The sequence below is a fragment of the Mytilus edulis genome, chromosome 6 (genome assembly GCF_963676685.1).
Source record: "Mytilus edulis chromosome 6, xbMytEdul2.2, whole genome shotgun sequence".
Taxonomy (NCBI): domain Eukaryota; kingdom Metazoa; phylum Mollusca; class Bivalvia; order Mytilida; family Mytilidae; genus Mytilus; species Mytilus edulis.
In genome coordinates this window covers 23,040,592-23,066,224 of record NC_092349.1, presented here as the reverse complement: position 1 = coordinate 23,066,224, position 25,633 = coordinate 23,040,592, and the positions used below count along the sequence as shown (strand labels likewise).

General features: G+C 31.8%; 1 protein-coding gene across 1 annotated transcript in view; it reads right to left on the bottom strand.

Annotated features, from left to right (window-relative positions):
- LOC139526031 (uncharacterized) overlaps nt 1–25,633 on the bottom strand; it is a 61,944-nt gene that overhangs the window by 22,551 nt on the left and 13,760 nt on the right. The window contains exons 3-4 of the mRNA XM_071321202.1: nt 6,845–6,921; nt 5,602–5,696 (exon numbers count right to left, since the gene is read on the bottom strand). Of these exons, the coding sequence (XP_071177303.1) occupies nt 5,602–5,696; nt 6,845–6,921 (172 nt within the window). The remainder of the gene's footprint in view (nt 1–5,601; nt 5,697–6,844; nt 6,922–25,633) is intronic.

The following is a 25,633-nucleotide window of genomic DNA, read 5'->3' as shown; positions in this document are numbered from 1 at the left end:
GTACTCATTAAAAGATTAAAAGAATGTTACATTTCTACAGATGAAAATAAACCCTTAGAAATTAGGAATTTTTCCTCTTCGAAAATGTGTTGAAAATTTGATGAAATCATATTCAAAATGCCCTTCGCCAACAAATGTTTTTGCTTACATATATAAGTAGGCGCCAAATATACAATCAGGAAAACAGATTGATAATGGTTAACATTTCCAAGAAAATGGATAAAAATAATATCTTTCCTTCTTTTAGGCTGATTCAAATGATAAATGTGTCTTTTCTTCTTATTATTATTATCATTATTTCAAATATTATACATTCAGCAATACATACACCTGCGATTAACAATAATCATTAAAGTTGTTATACTATAAAACACCTCTAAATGGACGTTTAGTGCGAATTTCTAATTCATCTAAACAACTTTAAGGTAGTTTTCACGCCGTCTGCGCATAAAGTTGCGCAATGATATCGTAAGTCATGTACAATTGGGGCTGCTTCATTTGTTCTAGGTCGGGCTATGCCCGGTTCGCCCTATAACGTGACCGGGTTAAAGATGACTGAAAATAAAACGAGTGGAACCGGCTGATTTAAAAATGGCGACAGAAGTTCAAATTTATACTGTTTAGCTTTCTAAGCTCGGGAATATAAAAAATGAACCTGTTAACAATATAAATATATATTTTTAAAATGCAATCTTTTTTACTTAGGCCTTATTCATTATAAAAACGTTTCTCCGACATAAATTTTATAAACTTGAAAATAAAATATAGCATGGCAATATATTATCGTCATAGTTGACCAATGCAGTATCATATAATATAGTCTAATTGGAAAAAATCAAATCTTCAAATTCCGACAATTTATCAAAAATTACGCTTCCCGCCATACTTATGACTGCTGATTGCCTGCCGGTGAGTGAAGATCGGCGTGGGCGGCGTATGCCTATTTGCGCCGGCGGCTGACTGTACAGCAAATGAAGCGACTGTGCCTATACAGGAAGCGTCGACCGGCCTAACCCGGGTTAAGCCGCTGTGGCGAATGAAGTACTACCATTGTCGTAATTTTCCATAACAATAAAATATGATCACTTAAATTTTCTTTTTTATTTAAATACATTGAGAAAGAGTTGAATAACTTCTAAATGCAATTTTAAAACTTAATAAAGGTTATTGTAACAATTGTCATTGTCGAAATAGTACTTCCGTTCTAAAAATAAATATGGGATAAGCATGAGAAGAATGAAGAGTAAATAACTCATATTAATAATCGAACACGTGAACTGCTTTTCATGAATACTGTAATGCAGATCGAAATTATAGATAACGATCTTCATTTTGGTAGCTTATGAAGCAGTTTCACCCTTGTCTTACACTAGAAAAGGTCCGACAAACATGAGAAAGATGGATTGGATGTAAACAAATTATGAAAAGGGGGAAATTTACACTGAAAAGTAAGTACTAATGAATTGAATATACATGCTAAAAGAGCGATTCACGATCACTGAAAAATAATATGTAAGCGTAAAATTAGAGGAAATAATTTCAAAACAATATAATTAAGTATACATGTAACCATAGGCATAGACCTTAGAAATATGTCATCTGCTTAGGGTTCAGACCATTTGGGTTTCTGGGAGAAAAGGTCATGATTTATGCAAGTAGGTGGTTTATATAATAACATGTATATGCAAACAGAATTTTCTTGTTGTAAACCTAGTTGAAACATTTTTGGGTAAGCATGCACACTTAAAATTTAGAACATATTCCATCTATATAAAAAAAGATGTGGTATGATTGCCAATGAGACAACTTCAATGTATCCACAAGAGACCAAAATGACACAGACATTAACAACTATAGGTCACCGTACGGCCTTCAACAAAGAGCAAAGCCCATACCGCATAGTCAGCAATAAAGGCCCCGATATGACAATGTAACACAATTCAAACAAGAAAACAAGAAAACTAACGGCCTTATTTGTATAAAAAAATATATACCATTTATCTCTATTTATTTTTTGTTTTTTCCATTTTTCTGTACTTCTTATAATTTAACACCCCGTTTTTCTTCATTGTTACATGCATGTCTATTTTCTTTATTTACAAATGTATTGTGAACATTACATGCATTGCAAGATATGTAATGTTCACACAAGAGGCTATATTTTGTAAATAAAGATAAAATCAAAGGATAATAAATTAACTATGTTCCCCAATCTAATAGGATATTAGGAATTAACCGATCTTAACCAACGTTGTGTGAGCAGAGCTTACTAAATTAAAAGTCTGTTGACCAAGTTTCATGGCAATTATAAGATATATATTATAGACAAAATGTTTTCAAGACTAATTTGATGTTCATGAATCAGATATGTATAAAAATTAAAAATTATTCAAAAGTCAAAATTATAAAAATGTATGAGTATGTGCCTTTTAGCATGTTTAGTAGGTTTTTGAATGAAAAGGGGGGGAGTGGGGGGGGGGGGAGGTCTTGTATAAAGATTTGATATTTTCCAGCAATTTAAAACTCGTGAATGTTTTTGTTGAATAAATAATCCCAGTGGCGGATCAATAATTTTTCATAAGTGGGGGCTCACTGACTGCCTAAGAGGGGACCCGCTCAGGTCATGCTCCAGTGATTCCCTATATTATTAACCAAATCTTTCCCAGGGCCGCCTCTGAATGCTCCCATATGTACAAAATGTACTTTAAATAGAAAGGAAATTACAAATGGCATAGTATATTACATGTAATAATTTAACAGTACGTTATGTATTGAAAAGTCTAAAGCCCCAGTCCCACTAGATCACGATCGCACCACGCTCACCGCGATCTAAAATAAACTCAGATCGTGGTGAGGTCGCGGTATGAGCGGCATGAACATGTAAATTTTCGTTGCTTTCACGATGCTACTACATCCTCAATACGCTGAAACAACGATCCCGCTACGATTATACCACGTTCTCACCGCGCTTATTCTGCGACCTCACTACGCTTATCAAGATCTTTCTACGCTCATTATGTTCTCACTACGACCATACCACGATTTTTTTTATTGCAACAAGATCTTACCACGCTTCTACTGCGATTATAAATCGTTCTTACCACGATTATACTACGTTCATACCGCGATCTTACTACGTTCTCAGCAACAACGTCAACATCGTGTTCCATATCAATACAGTCCCATTCCTTCTATTTCTAATAAATACGTAGATTTCTCGGAAACAATACAGTCATGCCACCACAATCTACTAGAACACGTGGACGTGGTGGTAGGGGTTGATATAGAACCAGAAAGTCTGATAGTAACGAATCCTGATCAAGCAGAGATGCCGGACCGACCAATCCAACCTAAATTACAACCTATTGCTGGTCCATCAAGCTCAAATGACGATATTTTAGTGAACGATATCATAGATGACACAGATGTGTCAATAGATATAGTAAGATGTGGTTTGAGTGCCATTGAGACAAATCTCCATCCAAGTAACAATTTGTAAAAGTAAACCTTTATAGGCAAAGGTACGGCCTTCAACACGGAGCTTTGGCTCACACCGAACAGCAAGCTATAAAGGGCCCCAAAAAGGGTTACACTAAAGACCTGAAAGTGGACCTGAAAAGACCGGAAAAGACCTTAAAAGTCCTGAAAATATACGACTAAAATTATTCAAATTGCAATAACTTTTTTTATTATTGGATCGAATTTCTTCAAGTTGGAATTTTATTAATTGTAAATGTCCAAAGGTTAAAAAATCTCTTGGATGGCCGGTGACCCTCAAATTTTATTTCAATTTTATAAAATAGAGACATCAAGCTTTACAGTTTGAAATAATGAGCAACTTCTGTCATTTATTTTGCTCTGAAAATTCAATTAAAGTGTATTTTTGTCCATTTTCCCTATATTTCCATAAAACCTATTTGCACTCATTTTCAGAGGTCAAAATATCTCTTAGATGGCCGGTGACCTCCAATTTTTTTTTGCATTTTTTCATTTACAATACTTCAAAGTTAAATTTTACAAAGTATAAGAACATTCTGTCATTTTTTTTCTATACCCCTGAACTACCTTACACATGTTACAGTGCAAAATTTAGAGTTAATTAATTTTATCAAGTAATACCGACAATCGTATTTTTCAATGCAACTGCAAATCTCATTATTGCGACTTCCTGAATCATGTTTTAACTGAAAAATAAAATATCAAGATTGTTGGGGCTTTAAAAATACTTATCCCCAAATTGTTAACTATATCGTTATTTCACTATCCGATAATTATTTGTTAAAGCATAGACAATTGGTTCAAAATGGGCAATTCTTTCGACTGTTTAAGTGAAATTGTAGTTTTCTATTGTTTGATGACAGGGTTCGGCCTTTGCTATCCCATTGGAGAACTATCGATAAATATTTATCAAAGAATAGTCATCCCTTGCCACAAAGAACTACACAGACAGTGGGTTGAAAAGTGGGTATCCCAACGCATATTTTATAGAAATTGACTTTGTTCAATGTTTGGAAGATTTTTTTTGACAGAATGCATGATAACATGATGTTTTGCCAGAATTCAGATACTATCGTAATGCATTAACGATTAATAGCTATTTCGACATATTTTTCAAAAGTGATGATTTTCTAAATAAATGTTAAATATTTCAGAGTAGTATCTTACTTCATATTTGTTTAAATCTGTTTATTTACTTTTGTATTTAATAATTTTTCCCTTATAATTTTATTAACTTTGTATATAATGCATTCAGGTATCGCAGATCAATTTTTTTCGTTCATAATGTGTTAATTTACTTTTTTGATTGAGTTAAGCCTTCCAATTGATATTTTATCATGTGTTTTTTCTATGTTGTGATTTTATACTATTGCTTCAGAAAAGGGAGAAGGTTTGGTACCATTAAAACGTTAAATCCCGCTACAAATGTTTGCACATGTCCCAAGTCAGAAATATGATGTACAGTAGTTGTCGTTTGTTTATGTATTTTATACGTGTTTCTCGTTTCACGTTTTTTTTTCTATAGATTAGATCGTTGGTTTTCCCGTTTGAATGGTTTTACACTAGTTACTTTTGGGGCTTTTTATAGCTTATTGTTCGGTGTGAACCAAGGCTCCGTGTTAAAGGCCTACCTTGACCTATAATGGTTTACTTTTACAAGTTGTTATTTTGATGGAGCGTTGTCTCATTGGCACTCATACCCCATCGTCCTATATCTAATTAATACGAAAAATATAACAGGGACTTTAAACATAGCAATTTGTTAAAAAATATTGGTTAAAATTTGAATAACCAAAAGGCAATGTGAGATATCAAGTTTTAGATAGAAGTTGTTTTGTCGGTATTCCAGGAGAAAAGCAATTTTACTCCAGAATTTTACATTTGTTAGGTTTTAATAGGATTGCAAATGCTAGTTACAAAACCGTAAATTTGAATTGTACTATGGGCATTAAAATGAGAAATTTTTTAATGGGACATAACGTAATATTCTTTCAACGTTAAATTCAAGTAATTTACATAGAAAACAATTATAAAACAATTCTGATTCAAATTGCAATTGTTAAGTACACTCTTATGCTATCAAATAGTAAAATGATGACCTACCTAGACATGTGTAGCTTAACAGTAGAAAAAATAGCAATACATGATACTCCAATGAATATCAAGCCAAGTAACAGTTTCCCTGTTAAACACTTTACCTACAATAAACAGAAGAAAATACAAGAAAATAAATAAAGGCAACAGTAGTATACCGCTGTTCAAAACTCGTAAATCTATGGACAAAAAACAAAATCGGGGTAGCAAACTAAAACTGAGGAAAACGTATTAAATATAAGTGGAGATCAACGATACAACATTAAAATGTAACACACACAGAAACAGACTAAGCATTAGACAAAATCCGATGAAAATAACAAATACAAAATTAAAAAAAAAAAATACATGAATTTGGGATAGAAAAGTAAGGTGATACGTCTTATTGTAATATGAATTCACACTCAAATATAAGAGAAAATGAACGACACAACGGAAACACAACGTTAAAATGTAACACACACAGAAACGAACTATAATATAACAATGGCCATATTCCTGACTTGGTACAGGACATTTTTAAAGAAAAAAATGGTGGGTTGAACCTGGTTTTGTGGCATACCGAACCTCGCACTTTAATGGCAATGTTAAATATAACATTAAAATTACAACATAATATTACAGGACTACAATACAAATAAATAGGAGAACATATTAGACAAAGACACACATGGATAATAGCTAACAAAAGGCATCAGGTTTACAGTCCAATACGCCATAAACGCGCCTCGTCCACACAAGACTCACCAGTGAAGCCCAGATATAAAAGTTCGAAAGTAAAAAAAAGTACAAAGATGTGCAGCACTGAGTATCAAAAGTTGAAAAAGGTTGTGCCAAATACTGCTAAGATTGCCGCTTGGGATAAGAACATCCTTATTATTCAGAACAATCATAGATACCAGGACTAAATTTTGTTTATACGCCAGACGCGCGTTTCTGCTACAAAAGTCTCATCAGTGACGCTCGAATCCAAAAAAGAAAGAGATATACTAAAATCAGTCGTAACGCTTTTTCATGTACCATTTCAAACAGCAATGCAAAATCAAACCTAAGCACATTTATCTACCGGTAAAACATAAGACAGATAGTTATCCATAGACATATAGGGAGATTTTATGTTATTGTCAATGGTGTTATGTTTATTTAGTATGTACATTTTGATAATTTTGGCTTGAAATAGCAATAGCTTTTTTTAAGTCAAGAAGACAAGATACGTATGGTTTTGGAAGACAGGCACATGTGTATATCGTACCTCTGTTTTCAATTTGTCCTTGTTCTTTAACTGGTTTTCAGTGACGATGTCATTCCGTATCTTATTTTTCAATCGTTCTACAATAATAAAATAACCAATTGATTGCGGGGAAATACAACAATTCTAAATATAACAAAGATTCACACAGCACGAATAACTGGAATATCGTTGGATTTTTATAAGACGGCATTAATATAATATAGGAACTTTCATAGGATAACCTATCATGCATCATGCACCTCGATGATAGGTCTTGGAATAAAGGATACAAAAGATACATTTAAGTCTGCCTCATACATTCATAGGTTGACCTACAATTAAGAAATTGACAATGCAGGTCGGTTGAAACAAAACTTAACGACGAAACAGATGATTTCAGCCTCCGAATTGTTAACTTTTTATTTCTATGTAGCAACATTCTAGAAGCGTTGGCGAACGGAGTATATATTTCCCAATTAATATTATATTCCCAGGATGGTATCCAATTTTTTTTCCCTGATATAGGGTTTTTGCTCACAAGGAAGTTATTAAACCAAAAGTTCCAAATAGTAAAGTTGAAACCATCTCTTCTTTAATTTGACGGACGCCATTAAGAGTCGATTGACCGTAATGGCATTACCGTTTCACAGACTGTGTCGGATATGTTACTTATGTCGTTACTACAATCCCCTCCATTTTCCCTAATGTGACCTACTAAATTAGACGATTTACCGAGTTTTTAATAACATGAGCAACACGACGAGTGCCACGTGTGGAGCAGGATATGCACACCCGTAGCTCTTGATATTACCCTAAGTTTTAGTTGGTATCGTGTTGCTTAGTCTTTAGTTTTCTATGTTGTGTCTTGTGTACTATTTTTGTCCATAACTTTGACAGGTTATTTTCGATCTATGAGATAACTGTCCCTATTGTATTTGACGTCCCTCTTATACATTTCAGACATCATTTATGTTTTGCATAAATAGGTAAATTAAAAACAGTTTTGTTACTGATATGATAATTTACTTTTAGAAAATAGACATGATAATCAGATGAATTGTTCCAGGCGTACATTTGGAGGGATGCAGTTTTTTGTATTAAGTTTAACACTATCTGTTGTCAAAATCGGCATTTCAACAGTGTGGCATAAACTATTAGCTGTAAAACCATTTATCATCAACTTTAACATTATTATCAAGCATGTGTCTACTATTTATCCTCGTCAAAGGAAACATTACTGAATCGTTAACCTAGTTTTCTCTAATTATATGAAATGTTATACATGTTATACCTTTCCGAACCCATTGCATATATAAAAACATTAATCACGTTGTTATTACCAATGATCTCAGTAAATGATTGAATTAATTTCATGGTAAAAATCTTTATCAATTCACTGGATGAATCAAACTATGCTAGCAGGTGTTTATGAAATTGACAACTTTTTGGAATGTAGAATGCACTTAAAGGAGATTTAATTTGAAACAAAAAGAAAATATGTTTTATTCATCATAAGAGAAACAAATTCTTACATATTTATTAGCAGTTACTAGTTGTGTTATCGGATCTATCTACTGGTATCAATTAACAAATAATTTTTCCTTTGTATACTGCTGCATTTCTACCAAATGTTTTTCCATTATCAATGTATTTTTTATTGACAATGCTACTTCAACACTTGTATTAATGGTCATAACTGTTACAATATTCAATACAATTACTAGATTTGACAAAGTCCTTGTGATTGAATAAAGTAACAATGCTTTTCAATGAAAAATAGTTTTAGAATTTCTTTTGTTTTAAATACAAATTGTGTTTTAGCCATTTTTTGAGGAATAACGTAAGACAACTCTGGTTAATGTTATAGTTATTTAATCATTAGTGGTAAACACTTAAACATGCCTATCATAAAAAGTTGGATAAGTCTCAATACTATTTGCTAAATAGACATTTTAAATAAATATGAAAAAAAGTGTAGCGGGCAGGGGCTTGAAATGTTTGACTCAAATGTTTTACTCATACTTTATGAGTATTATATAAATTGCAAAGTTAGTATGACAAGATATGATCTGGTCAGTACAATAAAGGCATTTGCTAAAAATTACATAAATAAGTTTTTACACTTTATTCATTACAAGAATTATGTATTTTCATTTATATTCAAGATAAACAACAAAAATTTAAATAATAATATACTTAAATTATAGACTTTTAGATGATATGACAAGAATCTATTCAGTATAATACATATAAAAGTTTATCTCTACACTCAAGATATACTGATTAACCTATCTTTACACTCAAGAAATACTTATTATAATTTTAATGATTATGGGTAACTTTGTCCATGCAATTCTATCAAAAATAATTAGTAATAACTGATACCTCATCAGTTACATAAAAAAATGTTTATTATTATTAGTTTTATTCAGAACCTTTCCTTCTGGGAGCTTTGATGACCTTCTTTCACATCTTCATCGTCCACTAGATTTACATTACATAAGAAATATTCTCTTTTCACTGCCAGTGAATTTTCTAAAACGTTTGAGAGATTATGCATTTGACAAAGGAGGCACCAATACATTTTCTGCAATACACAGACTAGTCAGTATTATTTGTGATGTAGCTCTTTTCCGTCTTTTCAAACCAGTAAGATTGGAACCTTTACATGAGGAAAAGAGGAAATTCCTTCCTATTGATTTTGCCAATAGAGGAATTGATGCAATCAATATCTGCAACGTTCTACATCACAAGGAGGTAACATCTAAAATTCCTATTTATTTTCAAAATCAGTCTGTTCCTATTGTATCTTAAAGTTACACCAAAACCCTTTGCACCTAAAATATTTAACTATAACTAAGCAGTGCAGGACCTTTACCTAGAACAATACCTAAAAAAACCTCCGACATGTGACTGTTATCACTCGCCTTATAATTACAGCCCCTCTGCTCATGTTATAACTGGGGATCTAAACATAATTCAACCATGTCAACATGAAAATCTCCGAAAGGTGATATCTCATGATCCTAAGTTTAGAGAACCCCAAGACATCAATTAGAACCATAATTTCAAAATAATTATGAATTCCATTGAGGACTACGCCAGAGCATTGGCTAAGCGAGAAGAAGTTGAACTGGACACTTTGTCAGAATGGGTTAAAACTATCAGGTTTCTGATACAACGTCGCATTCACAAGTTGAAAAACTGTGAACGATCGACCAAAGTCCGTTTTCAGAGACAAAGAGGCCATGAAATGTCTATCATCTCTTCATGATAAGTATGTTGTTGTTCCTGCGGACAAAGCTTCAAATAATATTGTCTTTGTATGTAAATCGTATTACTAAGAATGTCTTGTAAAAGAATTGGTATAAAGGAGCACTCAGGTAATCCCACATTCAAAGACATATCATTTGACAAGGATGATATTTTAGCAAATCATAAGTCCTTCATGGCTTCAATAAACATTACATTGAACACCGAATCGGAGGACTTACCTTGTTTGTATTGGATACCAAAGCTTCATAAAATTCCGTACAAACAACGGTATATTGCTGGCTCATCTTCATGTTCCACTAAAGAATTGTCCATTAGATTGACTAAAATTCTGTCCGCAGTGAAAGAGGGTCTTCAGAAATACTGTGAAACTGTTTACTCGAGTAGTGGTATTAACATTATGTGGATTCTTAAAAATTCTATAGAATTTCTAGACAATTTTAAATCTCGGTCTTTTTCTGAAAATAAGTTGGCTCAATATCTTTTTACATAGGCGGTAATGGTAACGTTTTTTCCTGTAGCTCAGTCCATATCGTAAACTTGGATATGTATGATAGCTCGTTTCGAAGCTGTGACATTTTCACATATGTGGTTAAATTTTCGGGGTACGAAGTGAGATTACTTTTTCCGTAAATTAGCAAACCCCGAACATCCTTTTGTGATGCGGCTCCTTGTGGTAAAATATCCCCTTTTTAACACAATAAGTTCTTTGAAAATTTAATACTTTGAACATATTCAATAGCTCCATAGTTTTTACACATTTATTCTATGTTCCTCTACTTTCCTAATCACCACAAATAATTAAGTTCAGTCATTTGTTAAAAATAGAAACATGTCCAATATCACTACACAGAGATTTTTTCTTTACACGTGACTTTTAAGTTCCTCATTTCGAGGCGCATTAGGGATGTTGTCCCAGTTCTATCAAAACTTTTGATTTTTCAACCCTTTATACCACCATTCCCCATATGAAATTGAAAAATCGCCTAAAAGAAATAATCCACAATGCCTTTCAACATAAAAATGGTAGCATACTCTATAAATTTATTACTTTGGGATTTCATAAGGCTTATTTCGTTAATAGTGACAAAAAAAAGATAAAACATGCTACACAGAAGAACAAATGATCAGTATGCTGGAGTTTCTTATCGACACCATAATTGTTGAGTTTGGAGGTAGACTTTTCCGACTAATTGTCGTTATTCCTATGGGAACTAACTGTGCGCCTCTTCTTGCTGACCTCTTCTTATTTTCATATGAATCGGAGTTCCTCCCAAAACATGTCAAAAACAAGAGGATCAAAGAAGCCAGATTATATAATTTCACTTTCAGATATATTGATGATGTTCTTTCCATAAACAATCAAAACTTTTCAGATTGGGTTCCATTAATATATCCCCCAGAACTAGAAATTAAAGAAACAACAGACACGGCTTCCGTCGCCTCATTTTTAGACTTATATCTCGAATTTGACTTACACAGTCATCTCAACACCAGAATCTATGACAAACGAGACGATTTTAACTTTGAAATAAAAATGTCCCACACCTTAGTAGCAATATACCAACTTCTTCTGAATATGGGATATATATTTCCCAACTTATTCGATATTCAAGAGCTTGCAGCTCCTACTCAGACTTTGTAAAACGTCATCAGTATCTGAGTAGAAAGTTGATGAACCAGGGATATGTCAAAGAACGTCTCGTTCTTTTTTTTTTAAAGTTCATCGGAAGGTACCAAGACCTTGTTGATAAATATTTCGTATCAACGTCACAAATAATACATAATGGTCTTTATGTATAGATTCTTCGTACTGATGTTGTTTATCATCTTAACAACGTGTTTTTAGTGTTCTTTCATTTTTCTTTGTTTTATTATTTATATTACTTTTACTGTTGGATTGTTTTATGTGATATCCGTTTAATGTTGCTCGGTACTTAAACATCCCGTCAATGTGTTTGTATTGTCTTTCATATTTTGGTAGTGTGTTTTGTATATGCGACTTTTTGTATTTCTTTGGATTTATAACATGACTCTGTACTTTAAAAGATCCCATTAGTATGATATTGTTCTATTTCATGTCACTATGAAATATTTCTATTATGAGTTACAAAATACGTTGAACCACAAACGTCAAAATTATTCAATCGCGTAGTGGAATTAACTATTTGTGGATTCTAATAAATTCTATATAACCTTTGGACTATTTTAAATCTCGGTCTATTTCTGAAATTTATTCGTACATACTTTTGATTTTTTTAACCCTGTATGCTAACATTGCCTATGTAAAATTTTAAAATTGTTTGTATGTACATGGAACGACAAATATATGTGACGTATAAAATTTTATGACGTCAGGCACTCAAATCAATGAATGTGTTTGTAGATAGAAGTTTTAGTGTTCTGTTAAATTGTTCCTTTTACAATTGTAACACGATGATGACTGCACTACCCATATTTTGACTATTTTATTTATTGTGTCTGTTTAGTTAACGCATCATTGTAAATATAACGGAATTTGATGAGACTGTTATCAAAGTGAGAGGGTTAGCGCTATAAAACCAGGTTTAATCTACCATTTTCTATATTTGAAAATGCCTGTACCAAGTCAGGAATATGACAGTTCTTGTCCATTCGTTTTTTATGCGTTTTGTTATTTTATTTTGCCATGTGAATATGGATTCCGAATTGATTTTCCTGTAAGTTCAGCATTTTTGTGATTTTACTTTTTCCTGAATAGCTAACAATGAAATACAGTTTATACCTTAAATAAACTGTTTTGTTTATTATAATTTCCAGACCTTTAGGAATAACATTAACGGTACCAATTTTCCTGCACCAGATGCGCATTTCGACAATACATGTCTCTTCAGTGATGCTCATGGCCAAATTATCCCTTAATTTCCAAATGTTTCCTATTTAATTCTATTATTTAGAAAAAGACAAACGTTAACAGTAAACATGAACTACAATGATCAATTTCAATAATCCTAACTTTAAAAGATAAACTAGAAATAAAGCTTTGCCAGCAATAATACGATAATTAATCCAAAATATATTCTAAAACAGTTGAAAGAAATTTCCTAAATTTTCCAAAAGAATTCAATACTTAGGCAAATGATAAAATTACAGGGGATGGCTCCAAAGAGTCCGCTAAAATGAAATATTCCTTTTTAAACTTTGAAAACGCTAAATTTACTATTTTCCTTTACAGTGAAACCTTTAAAAAATGAAATTTCTAAGAAAAATTAACCATTTTGACTAAAATTAATAACGAACAAAAAAAATTACTAACTGTGATAACAATAATTTTAAACAGAACTGACGAACGAGCGTCGACATTACGTCAATGTTGGATTGTTGGCAAAGTTGAAAAGTTGTTGGGTCGCGCGCTTGTTGTCCAACGAAAAATTTGAATTCTCAAATAAATTGCAAAAACCCTAATTATATACAATTTTAGTAACAGTCATATGATAAACAACTTTTGCATGGTACTGAACCATTTTCTATAGTAGCTAAAAATACACCAATAAAACATCAGGTGAGATGTTTAGCGCTATAAAACTAGGTTTAATCCACCAGTTTTTACATTTGAAAAAAAAATACCTGTACCAAGTCAGGAATATGACAGTTGTTGTCCATTCTTTTTTAATACGTTTTGTCATTTGATTTTTCAATGTGATTAGGGACTTTCCGATTAGATTTTCCTCTGAGTTCGGTATTTTTATGGTTTTACTTTTCATCGGAAGTTACAATACTTAAACATCTTTGCAGAAAAGTAATGTGTGTCACCGGCGGACCAAAATGAGAAATATCAAGGATAGTGAGCATTAACATCTTCAAAACATTGAAGACGTTGACTACAAATACTAAACGAAATTACAAGGAGTATGTGAAAACAGTTGCCACAACGTAAAAATAGTGTTTGTATTGAAAAATCGGCTCAAGTGACACATGGGTTCCACTTCGCATGTCAATACATTTCATTCATAAAATTCAAGCACAGGTGCGTGTTTTTACTACGATCACCTACAGTTGCTACTAAGGAATCTTCACAAAAAAGACATAGTTGTGGATAATACAGTGGATTATTACTTTGAACTGGTAAATTATAAACATGAACTACAAATTGTTTATCAAATATTCAAATGACAGTAATTCAATATTTCAAGATAAATCATAACATTGTAAATTGTTCTTACTATACTTATTTAAATATTAGTTAAAACTGATTTGCTTCAACATGTTCAATTATGCATATGTTTCAGACTACAAGCATTACAAGTAGTATAGTACAAGTTATCTACACGTATCTAACTCGACGTACGCACGTAACGGGACCGGTTATTTCTAACCAATTAATTTTGTTAAATGCGTTACTCAGGTTTTAATTAAGTATTCCTAAACTATGATACCCATTCGTAATAAATTTTATCAATATCAAATATTTCTAAGATGATGAAAAACGAAAGAAATCATGATTTTTATGTATCACGTGATTATTGAGTTTCCCGCCTAAACTTCACTGTCATAAGACCACGTATATACGCATCTTTACCTATCATACGATTCATTTGAATTGTCTTTAATGGTTTTGACCATGACTTTGTTTTTCCGGTATACTTTTGCAAAATTTAATGAACCTATTTGATATTTGTATTGCTTTTGTTTGTCGTTATCAGATTAATGTCTCTTCTTCTTTTCATTTTTTAATGTTTTATAGGAATGCGTCTCTGTTAAAGTTGATAATTGGGATGGCATCATACTTTATTAAGCATAATTTCAAACGCTCGCTTCTTCTGCAGTTAATCTCCTTAATTTACCATCTCCGATTTTTTTTTCAATAGGGAAAACATACGTCAACGGGAAGTGTATATTTAAAAAATAAATAATACAGGTCTTGTACTTTTTAAAATTTAATAGTTGACATACACTTTTCTTTCAAATGAAAGTCAACGAACATTAAAAAATAAGTATTGTAATTGAAAATAATGTATGTAAAAACATGTGTACATCAATTCGTTATATAGATTGTAATTTGGAAGGTGTACTTGATTCGCAACTGATAACTAATAATCTGCATATAAACATTGACCACTGTGGATAGTAAACTATCAATTTATAGTACATAGTAATTGGCTAAAAAGTATCCTGTCCCCAAATATCTCTGATTAAACATGATTGAAAATGCCAATTTACATAGTTGTTACATTTTCAGTCTTTACGGGACTTTTCTTGTACTCTTACTTGTCCAAATAGAAGTAGATTTTAAAGCTATTACGTATATTGATTGATTTTGCAGAAATTTTTAGTTTCCATTTTTGTTTCGCTTTGGGGGTATATATATATATATAAAAAGTGACAACTATGCCACAGTTCCATGGACAGGATCTCCAGTGAAGGTGTTACACGACTGAACATGCGGCTTTAAGTGTTGGGCATGTATAAAAAGGAATATGCATTTATCATTATCAATTCAGCATCCTTAATATATATACTAGTATGTAATATTTGTCGCTGGATAAAAGACATACATAAGTATGATCATCCTCATAAGTACTATAGCTTGAGGCTAAATCTCCGTCGTAAGTACATGTATTATATATTTAGCTTGAGGCTTCTTCGTCGTAAGTATTATAACTTGAAGCTTAATTCTAATATGATATTTCAGCCAATTAATGAATATCAAAAGTTAAAGCCAAGAGAGATCATGCAAGTATGTTTAGCAAATGGTTAGAATTAAAACAGTAAGAAAGGGCTGACTCGTGAGACTGAAACGAAGCATAAAAACAGCAATTTCTAGTATTTCCAAATAAACTATGTATCGATCTGATAGTAACCAGAGCTGCAGAACACTATCTTAAAAACAACTACAACTTATAAATAAAGAATAATTATCAAGTTTATAATACCGATCAATTATTTCGTACTGTTACACCATTGACCTAGTATGGATGTGTCTGTCCCACGTCAGGAACCTGTAATTCAGTGCTTATCGTTTGTTGTTGTGTTTTCGTTAAAAATTTTTAACATTGATTTGGCTGTTAGTTTTCTGGTTTTAGGTGTTTTACATTTGTCATTTTGAGGCTTCTTATAGCTGACTTTGTTGTATGGGCTTTGCTCATTGTTGAAAGCCGTACAGTGGCCTATAGTTGTTAAAATTTCTGTGTCATTTGGACTCTTGTGAAGAGTTGACTCATTGGCAATCATATTACACCTTGGTTTTTGTACATATCACAAATTAACTATATAAAATTCATTGACAGTCTAGAAAAGCAATATCTTTCGTCATGCCAAAAGCACAGTGTCTGTAGGACCATTAGTGGTCATAACTGTATAGCAGATCATATGTAGTTTCCATGTGTCCATTATATTACACGTGAGTGTCACATTTTTGTGTTTAGCGCGCTAATAAATCACGGAAAAAATCCAATTCAGTATGTAGTCTTAACTCTTAAATCTCATGCGAGATGCCTAATGTTCAGACATTGTTTTTTCAGAAGTATTTATCAAAGTCGAACGATAATCGTTTAAATTTTTTCTTGCAATACAATTTGGGATTATGGCCAGATCCAAGATATTTGAAAGATGTTGTAGTTGTCGATAATTGAATTCATACTGACAAGCGATGCGAAAAATAATGTGGACGATTATACGTTAAAAATTTGTATAGATATTATGGAAACATGAGATTTTCAGCGATTGAAAAGGTGGGGGTATGCCCTCTATCCTGTATCTCGAATGCATGTTAAGGTATACATGGACATAGTACATTTGTATAGGTAAAAACGAAAAAGTACTATTATTTGATGAATATATTAATGATATGAATTGCTGCCCACATCAAATTATCTTCAAGTAAATTATAAATAGTTGAGTACACCTTTTACATTCGGGTGTGTTGGAATCTTCTTTGAATGTTAAAACTTGTAAAAACAATTAAAAGGCAACCTTCTAGGTTCGGAATTCATTATTTTAATATTTTCATGCTAAATTTTGTCTTGGAAGTTTTTAAAATTCATAATTGGAGAAGAATTAAAATATGGGTCAAGTGATGACAAGAAATGATGGGTGTATTTGATTACAAGTTTCTAACTTACTTATTCTATTATAATATTTGTGTCAATAAAATCGTTCAAAGTTTAATGGCAAAATATTCAAAGATTAAAAAACTAGTTAGGGTTGAATTTACTTAAAATATATTCCAGCAAACAATGCGTGTTCAAAGAGCAAATAATACATGCAGTGTTTGCTCCCCTCCGTCATGCTTCAATGCAATAGGACGAAATACGTTGAGTTAGGTTGGTTATGTCGAGTAAAGTCATTTTATTGGAAATTTCTATTAGAATACATGTACACTAGTCTTTGTACTCTACAAAAATATTACAAAAATACTTACCTCAATGGCAAATTGAAAAAAAGATAACATATTAAAGCTAAACATCAACGGAACAAGTGCAAAATACCTATGACAGTGGCATTGTTTAAAAGACGCTTAGCTGATGAATCTAATATACCCATCTAACATACGGCTACATAACATTTTATTCGAATGCTTAGTATCTCCACTTCATGAATTTGCTGGACGCCAGTTGTATGGTGCAATTTCGTTAAATCAAGGTCAAAGGTGAAATATATTAACAGTAAAATAATAATAAAAAAAACACACCAAACAATGTGAAACAAACTGTCATGTTCCTAACTTAGTATAGCAATTTCTTCGTGTGGACAATGGTGATCTTAAACCAAATTGTATAGCTAGCTAAACTTCAGACTTCAATCTAAAAATCTATTTTATGGACATCAATGTGTTGACAAAACAAAGTGAAACTGACATAATTATATAGATAGTAATGTCACCAATTGTGTTCACATTCATTTTTTATAAATCATAAGTTTTAAAATCCCTTTTCTGGTTGTGTATGACATTTGTATTTAGAAATTTCTTTTGAAGCTGATAGAACCAAATATCATATTTCCTAATCAAATAGAAATTAAGGGTTAACACCACAATAATTCTAGAAAAAATACAACTATGAAAAAGTCTTAAAGCAAATCTTGTTTTATAGAATCAAATTTCCATATAAAAAAAGTTCAATTATCATGTGGGGATGTTTTTTCATCTTTTTAAACAGCAAAGACTATATCATTGACCAGGAAACAACCCCCTAATGGACTTTTTGCAGTTCCATAAATACCACAATCTGCAGGTAATCAATCGATTGTTGTCAATTATAAGGAGAAAATCATTTACTATATTGGAAAAAAAGGGATAATTAAATAAGGGCAACAGTAGTATACCGCTGTTCAAAATTCGTAAACCGATGGACAAACAAAAAAAACCCTAAAACTTAGGGAAACGTATTAAATATAAGAGGAGACAACGACACAACATTAAAATGTTACACACACAGAAACGGACTTAGCATTAGACAAAATCCGATGAGGATAACAAATATAACATCAAAACTAAATACATGATTTTTTGATAGAAAGGTACCGTGAACTTCTTACAGTACTGTTATATACTGGTATATACAGTAAACATATAATTTTTCACTGATGTAAATGAAAGACATCTCATGATGTAAGAACATTTATTCTCTATGATATAAGCAATACCCTTCCTACATCGCTTGGCAGTTTGAATGAAGTCCAAAGCTTTAAAATGCAGATATGAAGACTGAACATGAAAGAATGTTATCATGATGAAAATATTCAAATAGAGTTCAAAGTTGTGCTCGCGCATTTATATTATAACAATTACAGCGCTATTTCTTTCCTTTATTTTGCGGTTACTACTGAGCATGTCGTAGATTGATACTCATATCCTTTGTTGTCCTATTGAATAGTAAGCCGGAAAAATTAAATTAGCCATCTCAGTCCTGCTTTCCCTCGTTTCTTTTACGTATCAATTTATTAGATTTCCCCCATAACAACATATCACAGAAGCGTGTCAAAGTAATGAGATCTTTGTACCTTAGGAAAACTAAACGCACAAACTATAGCATGCAAAGCATTGGATTTGTGGAAATTTTTTTTTAGTATTTGTATATTTTAATCTAACTGTCAGAAAATATAATTCCTTAAAATAATCAATTATTGCACCAAACTTAAGCCAACGACCACTACAGAACACATTAAGAATCTAGTTGTCAAATAATCATAATGTGTTCTTAAGTGATCGCTGAATTGGTCGCAAGATTTAGTCTGGTGCCGAAATTAATTGGCTTTGTAAATTGTCCTTTAAACTCTTAGGAATTTTTGGTCCTCAATGCTCTTAAACGTCGTACTTTATTTGGTCTTTGTAACATTTTTTATACGAGCGTCAGTGATGAGACATTTTTATAGAATAAACGTGCGTCTGGCGTAAATACAAAATTTCAATCCTGGTATCTATAATGAGTTTATTTATATTAAAAGCACAAAATCACATTATGCAAAATACGTTCTGTTAAAAAAAAATAGGAATCAGTACGGTGTATATTGTTTTTAAACATTTAAATCACAACATATGTCTATCACTTGAAGCACAACACCAGTGACGTATGTAGCTGAATGCACTGACTAGTTTGTTTGTTGAATGCCCGATATATTGATATCAAGGAACAAAACATAAGAGTTCCAAATGGTGAAGTTGAAATCATCCCTTCGTAAATTTTACGGACGCCATCACGAGTTGATTGACCGTTATTGAATAACCGTTTCACAAATGATATCGGATATGTTCCTTACGTCGTTACTACAAGCACTCCCCTTCCCTTTCATGAATGTGACCTACCGAATGAGAATATTTACCGGATTAGTGCATGAGCTTATTGGCCACTATGACAAAAGTGTGTCAGAATTCAGATCTGATATTCTTCCTCAGTCATAAAACCTTCCATCATTACCGAACTGAACAAAAAAATAAAACGATGGGTGCCGTATACGGTGCAGGAAATGCCTACCCTTCCTAAGCACATGATTTCCATCCCGGCTTTTCGTGGCGTTCGTGTTGTTTCTTATTTATTATTTATAACTGTTGATGCAAATGTCCCTTGGTTTTGTGAGTCTTTGTTTACTCCATGTTTTGATTGTTATTGTCTTTTTATCACATAAGCAACACGACGGGTGCCACATGAGGAGCAAGATCTGCTTACCCTTCCGGAGCAACTGAGATCACCCCTAGTTTTTGGTGGGGTTCGTGTTGCTTATGCTTTAGTTTTTTGTTGTTGTGTCATGTGTACTTTTGTTTGTCTGTTTGTCTTTTTTCGTTGTCAGTTTATTTTCGATTGATGCGTTTGACTGTCCCTCTGGTATCTTTCGTCCCTCTTCTATACAAACATAACGTTTAATTGTTAACTATCACTAGTACATGCAGCCTTAAGCGCTCCTGTTTCACGTGGACTAAAATGTCCTTTGATGATCGGTAATCGATAAATTGAAGCTTATTTCACTTACATAACGGATTCTTTTCAACAGTTACCGTGACAATGACCGTAATACACCGTTTTTGTAATCAGTCACTTCAAATGTCTATATATTTTTGAAATGTGTAATTATTGATTTATTTTAAAAGACATTATTTAACATCGTATTACAAAATGTAGTATGTTTTGTACATATGCATGTTTTTGTTACCTAATCTTATATAATAATTATACAAATATATGTAAAATAAAACTGAAATTGTTTTCGCATTGTTTAAAAAGCCAATACTTCTGTTTTTTATTATTAAAATCTATGCACCACTGTTAACTATCAGGTATTGAAATGTCTCTGGATAAGTAAGTTTTATTTCTAATCAAATGTGAATAATAAAAGATTAGATATAAATATGTTTAAAAAGAAATGAGTTGAGATTGACCCAAAAATGTATAGAGTTTCAGCAATTAGATCACCCCCAGTTTTGAATGGGGCTAAATCTTTAGTTTTCAATGTTGTGTCTGTTGTACTACTATTTGTGTTCGTCTTTTTATTTTCTAGTTACAAAATGTATGGTGTTGTCAGTTTATTTTCGATTTATGAGTTTTACTGTCTCTGTGGTATTTTCGCTCCTCCTTTTGTACCATGTACATGTTATGATGTTTATCACAATTTCCAATATAAAAAATGTTATTAGAAGGTTTGGTATACAATAGATATGTCAAATGTTAAACCTGATAACTATTTTTTTCAAGGCTTTAAAATACCATATAGCGGGTTATTATTGTGGGTGTAACTTGTCTGTAACTTTCCGAATTTGGTTTAAACGATACACTAGCATAACCATTTGAATACATGTACATATTTTTTGTAGGTTTTTTTTGGTGGCAAATTTGTATTCCTATGTTCATGATACTAATGAAACCTTTAATTTTACTTTGAATAATTTTTATTTACAATAAGTGATTGTATTTAAATAAATTGGAGTTACAGAATCGGGAAAGGTGTTCACTTAAGAATTGAATGCTTCTTTTTGTAACTTCATTGGGATGTAAAAGCGTTGACCGGAGTACATTTTTTACAAAGCGAACAGTCAACGCTTTTACAACCGTATGAAGTTACAAAAAGAAGCATTTAATACTTTTAATTACATTTTAAGCTAAGATCATGAAAACACGATTTTTATAAAGTTTTTTAAAAATTTATCTGTGCACTTTATTTTGGGACCTCGTGTCAGCATGAGTCATCATGAGTGGTAAATTTTATTGTGTGATGCAATTTCTTGAGGAATAACGCGAGATTGCAGTGTAGCCAATCAGAATAACGTGTTTAAATGAAACATACATCTAATGTAATTATTAATGAATAAAAACTTGCAGAAACATACGATGTCTGACTTTCAAGCAAGTACTTAAAATACCGAAACTTGTAAACTAGTACTTTAGAAATTAATTTTTCGTCATTTTTCAATTTGATGAGCCAAAATGAAACTATTTTGTATAATATATTTTAATATCACAATGTTTTTTGTTGAAACTTGTAGTATTTTGTCTGATTTAACCATCCCAATATAAGGGGAAATTCTAACCTTTCGTGAACTTTTTTAAAACTTTATCATATTTATTTGAAATCTATATAAAAATAATAAATGTTATTTTATTGCAATTATATTGGTTTGTTCAATTGATAATTTGTTTCTAGAAATGCAGAATTTTGCTAACAGAAGTTTCTTATGTAATTTTATCTGTTTTTGTTTGAATACCAAATAAACCAAATCAATATTTAAATTTAGTTCTATATCTGTTTTCCAAATATCCAGGGGGTTAAGGTCTTCCCATTATTTTGATATATTGACAGATCCAGAATATATGTTCTATTGTTTCGACCCCTCCGCACCAAAAACTACATTTATTTTTATCTTCAATTTCTTTTCCAAAAAATGTTCATTCGTGCCTAAAATTCGATGTATTTTTCTGTATTAAAACCACATCAATTTTGATTTTTTTTTGTAATATATACAGGCAATAAATGACTATTTTTCTAATTGAAGTTTGTATTGAGTATAACGAAAATTTTTTTCACATTTTTGTTTAGGATTTGACTTTTTACAATTAAAAATATTATACATGTATTTTGAACCTCTCTGGGATTAAAAAAAACCCATCTTTATCACTGAGGGCAAAACTGGGCCGTTTTCTCTCTATAAGTCATTTGGACATATTTTACATTCTTTTAAATACTTTTTTATTGGAGAAATTAGGCATTGATATGTGAGAAAATGAGTTTAATTACTGTTTACATGATTAAGTGATCAAAAGTTTCAACCTTCCTCTAACAAGTCATTAATCAGCAAAACCGCTTGTTTGTCCAATCTTTACGTATAACTGAATGGTTACCAATCTTTATTCTATCATTCTTCCATATAGGGCATGTGTTGATTTGAGAGTTATTTTGGTACATTTTGAAGATCTTACCAAGCATCAAATACTTTTTTCCAAAATGGATTATTTAGCTTTTTATAGGGGCCAAAATAATTCAAAATTTCTAAAAAAAATTGAACAGTTTCACTAGTTTTGAATTATTTCTGTTTATTCTCCGTATCCAGGTTAATTTAGACCTTGTATGTAGTCTTCAATATTTATCAAGTTCAGTCCTCTTGCACGGTGTGGTTTGGCTAAGGTGTCCCTATTTACTTTGTTTGGCTAAGGTGTCCCTATTCACTTTATTTGGTTAGTTGTCCCAGATTAAGGAAAATATTTTTTCATTTAATGCTTAAACTTTGTGCTATTTGGACTAGGTATGGACAGGAAAAGATGGTTCAATTTTGATATGTTTTTATAGAGTTTTATCACTGTTATTTTTTTCCAATTGCTGAGAGTATTAACTGCTAAGTCCACCTTTTTATGATATTTTCAATTTCTTTCATCCTGGGGTTATAGTTTAAATTTCCAATTTTAACAAACATCCACTGAAAATTTTTTCCAAAGAAGTGTAAATCTGGTGAACTTACTCCAAAGTTTAGAAAGTTTAGAAGGTGAAGACAACGCCTAATAGAAATAATATGTCAGTTCGAATGTAGACAGATTTAACAACCATAATTTGGTATCCTTCTATTCATTTTTATTTTTATATTTCTTACTCTTGCATTAGTCTTAATTATGTCTTTCCACTTTTCTGGTTTGTATTTGTAGCAGTCGGAAAGCAAGCCCTTAGAAACGACCGTTGTTGCTACTTTCTTAAGACAACAATGGGACTGATATTAAAACCCGCCATTCTGAAATTGCGCTAATTTCGTGGAAAAAATAATTTGGCGCCAATTTGGAAATTTTTCTTTTTTCTGTTTCTTACTTGCCATTAGGGTCAGAAACAAATTTCTTTCGATTTTTTAAGCATGGTTCTTATTATTAAAAGAGAATAATACTTAAACATGTTAAATTGACCGTCTTTTAACAATTACTTGACAAATTTGTATACATCATCTTAATCCTTGACAAAAAATAAAAGAATTTGGCCAGTTATTTTTTCCCAGAATCGTATCTATTTTTAGTAACAGCTTCATTTGCATAATTCTCCAAATTCATAATGAATTCAAGGAAAAATCCAACGTTTTTATGCCTTTTAAGAATAACCCAGCAGCATATTAAATGGGGTAGTTGAGTTTTTAGAGTAATGTAAGTTGGAACCCATCCATTTTACTATGTTATGGTCAATACAATTGAAAATTTAAACGATTTGGCACATTGCCAGGAGCACGGACACAAAGGCGGGATTTTTCATACATGAATTTACATGGTTTTTATTTGCTTCTAACTTGCAAGATCCATTCCAGATATGTTTGTAACCAAAAACGGTTTTAATTTTAGGGTATTTTTTATATTAAAACAAAATGTTAAGCTTGGCAAATGACTATTACATGTTACTTCATGCCTTGGAAGAATGGTGATTTAAGTCCAGAATTGACACATTTTGATTTTGATTTTAATTAAATTCTAAACACAATTAGTAATAAAATGGCTCATAAAATCATTTTAAAATGTATTTGTATAAAAAATGAAATAAAACGTTTTTGTACTGCAAGTGCAAAAATCAATAAATTGTCTGAAACCAGGGAGTACATCTTTTATGCTCTTCCATTGACTTATCTCCCTTGGGCAACATATCAGCTCCCAGTGATGGTTTGGCAGACAAATGTTTACAGTGAAGTTTGTGACTTGAATGATCTAGGAGGAGCATGTTGGCTATTCCATCCTTATACAACTACACAAGTACACACCCGTGATATCGCGGGTCCGTGACTGAATTAAAGTATATAACTATGCCTAAGCCTTATTTTAGTAATTAGTATTGTCATCTGATAAAGTCATGTCGATTATAAGATATAAAGTTTTCTCTGCTTTCTGTTTGAACCCGTCGACCTGGAACTTATCAATTATTGGTAATATTAATTATTTGGAAAACAAAAGGTCCTGGCTATCCAGGAATGGAGTATTTTTTAATCAACAGCATTGTCCTATATTAGTTATCTTAGAAAGTCTTGCTGATTGCTGAATAAAACTACAATAGGGAACAATTTGACAATGATTGAATTTAGTAGTGTCAGCCCTTTGATTATGATTCGTGTATATAGCAAAATCCTAAATACACCGTTTGGTGGTGCGCCTGTCAAATGCGGAACGTACAGATAAGGTAATAGCTAACAAGTGAATATACTATTGATATCGGTATCGAATTCGACCCGGAACTTGTTAATTATGGGCAATATTAATTATGTGGAAAACAAAAGGGTCTGGAGTGGTGTAATTTTGAATCTACACCATTGTCCTATATTAGTTATATATAGAGTTGAATTCTTTGATTTGTCGTTTTTACCCGATGACGGCTGACAAATTGGACCTCGTAATTTTAGTACTATAGATATAACAAAGTATTTAAGATATCTGAATGCACTAAAGACCAAATAGCATAACAACTGCCAAGAAATTTGACAATAATGAAAATAATTTACCAGACAATAATTTAGTGAATAAACATGATAAATATTGATTGGAAAAAATAAGTTAATGAACTGCAAAAGGTGTTCTTAGATTTCAACTAGCAAAACAAAAATATTCTAAATCATTCTTCGTAGAA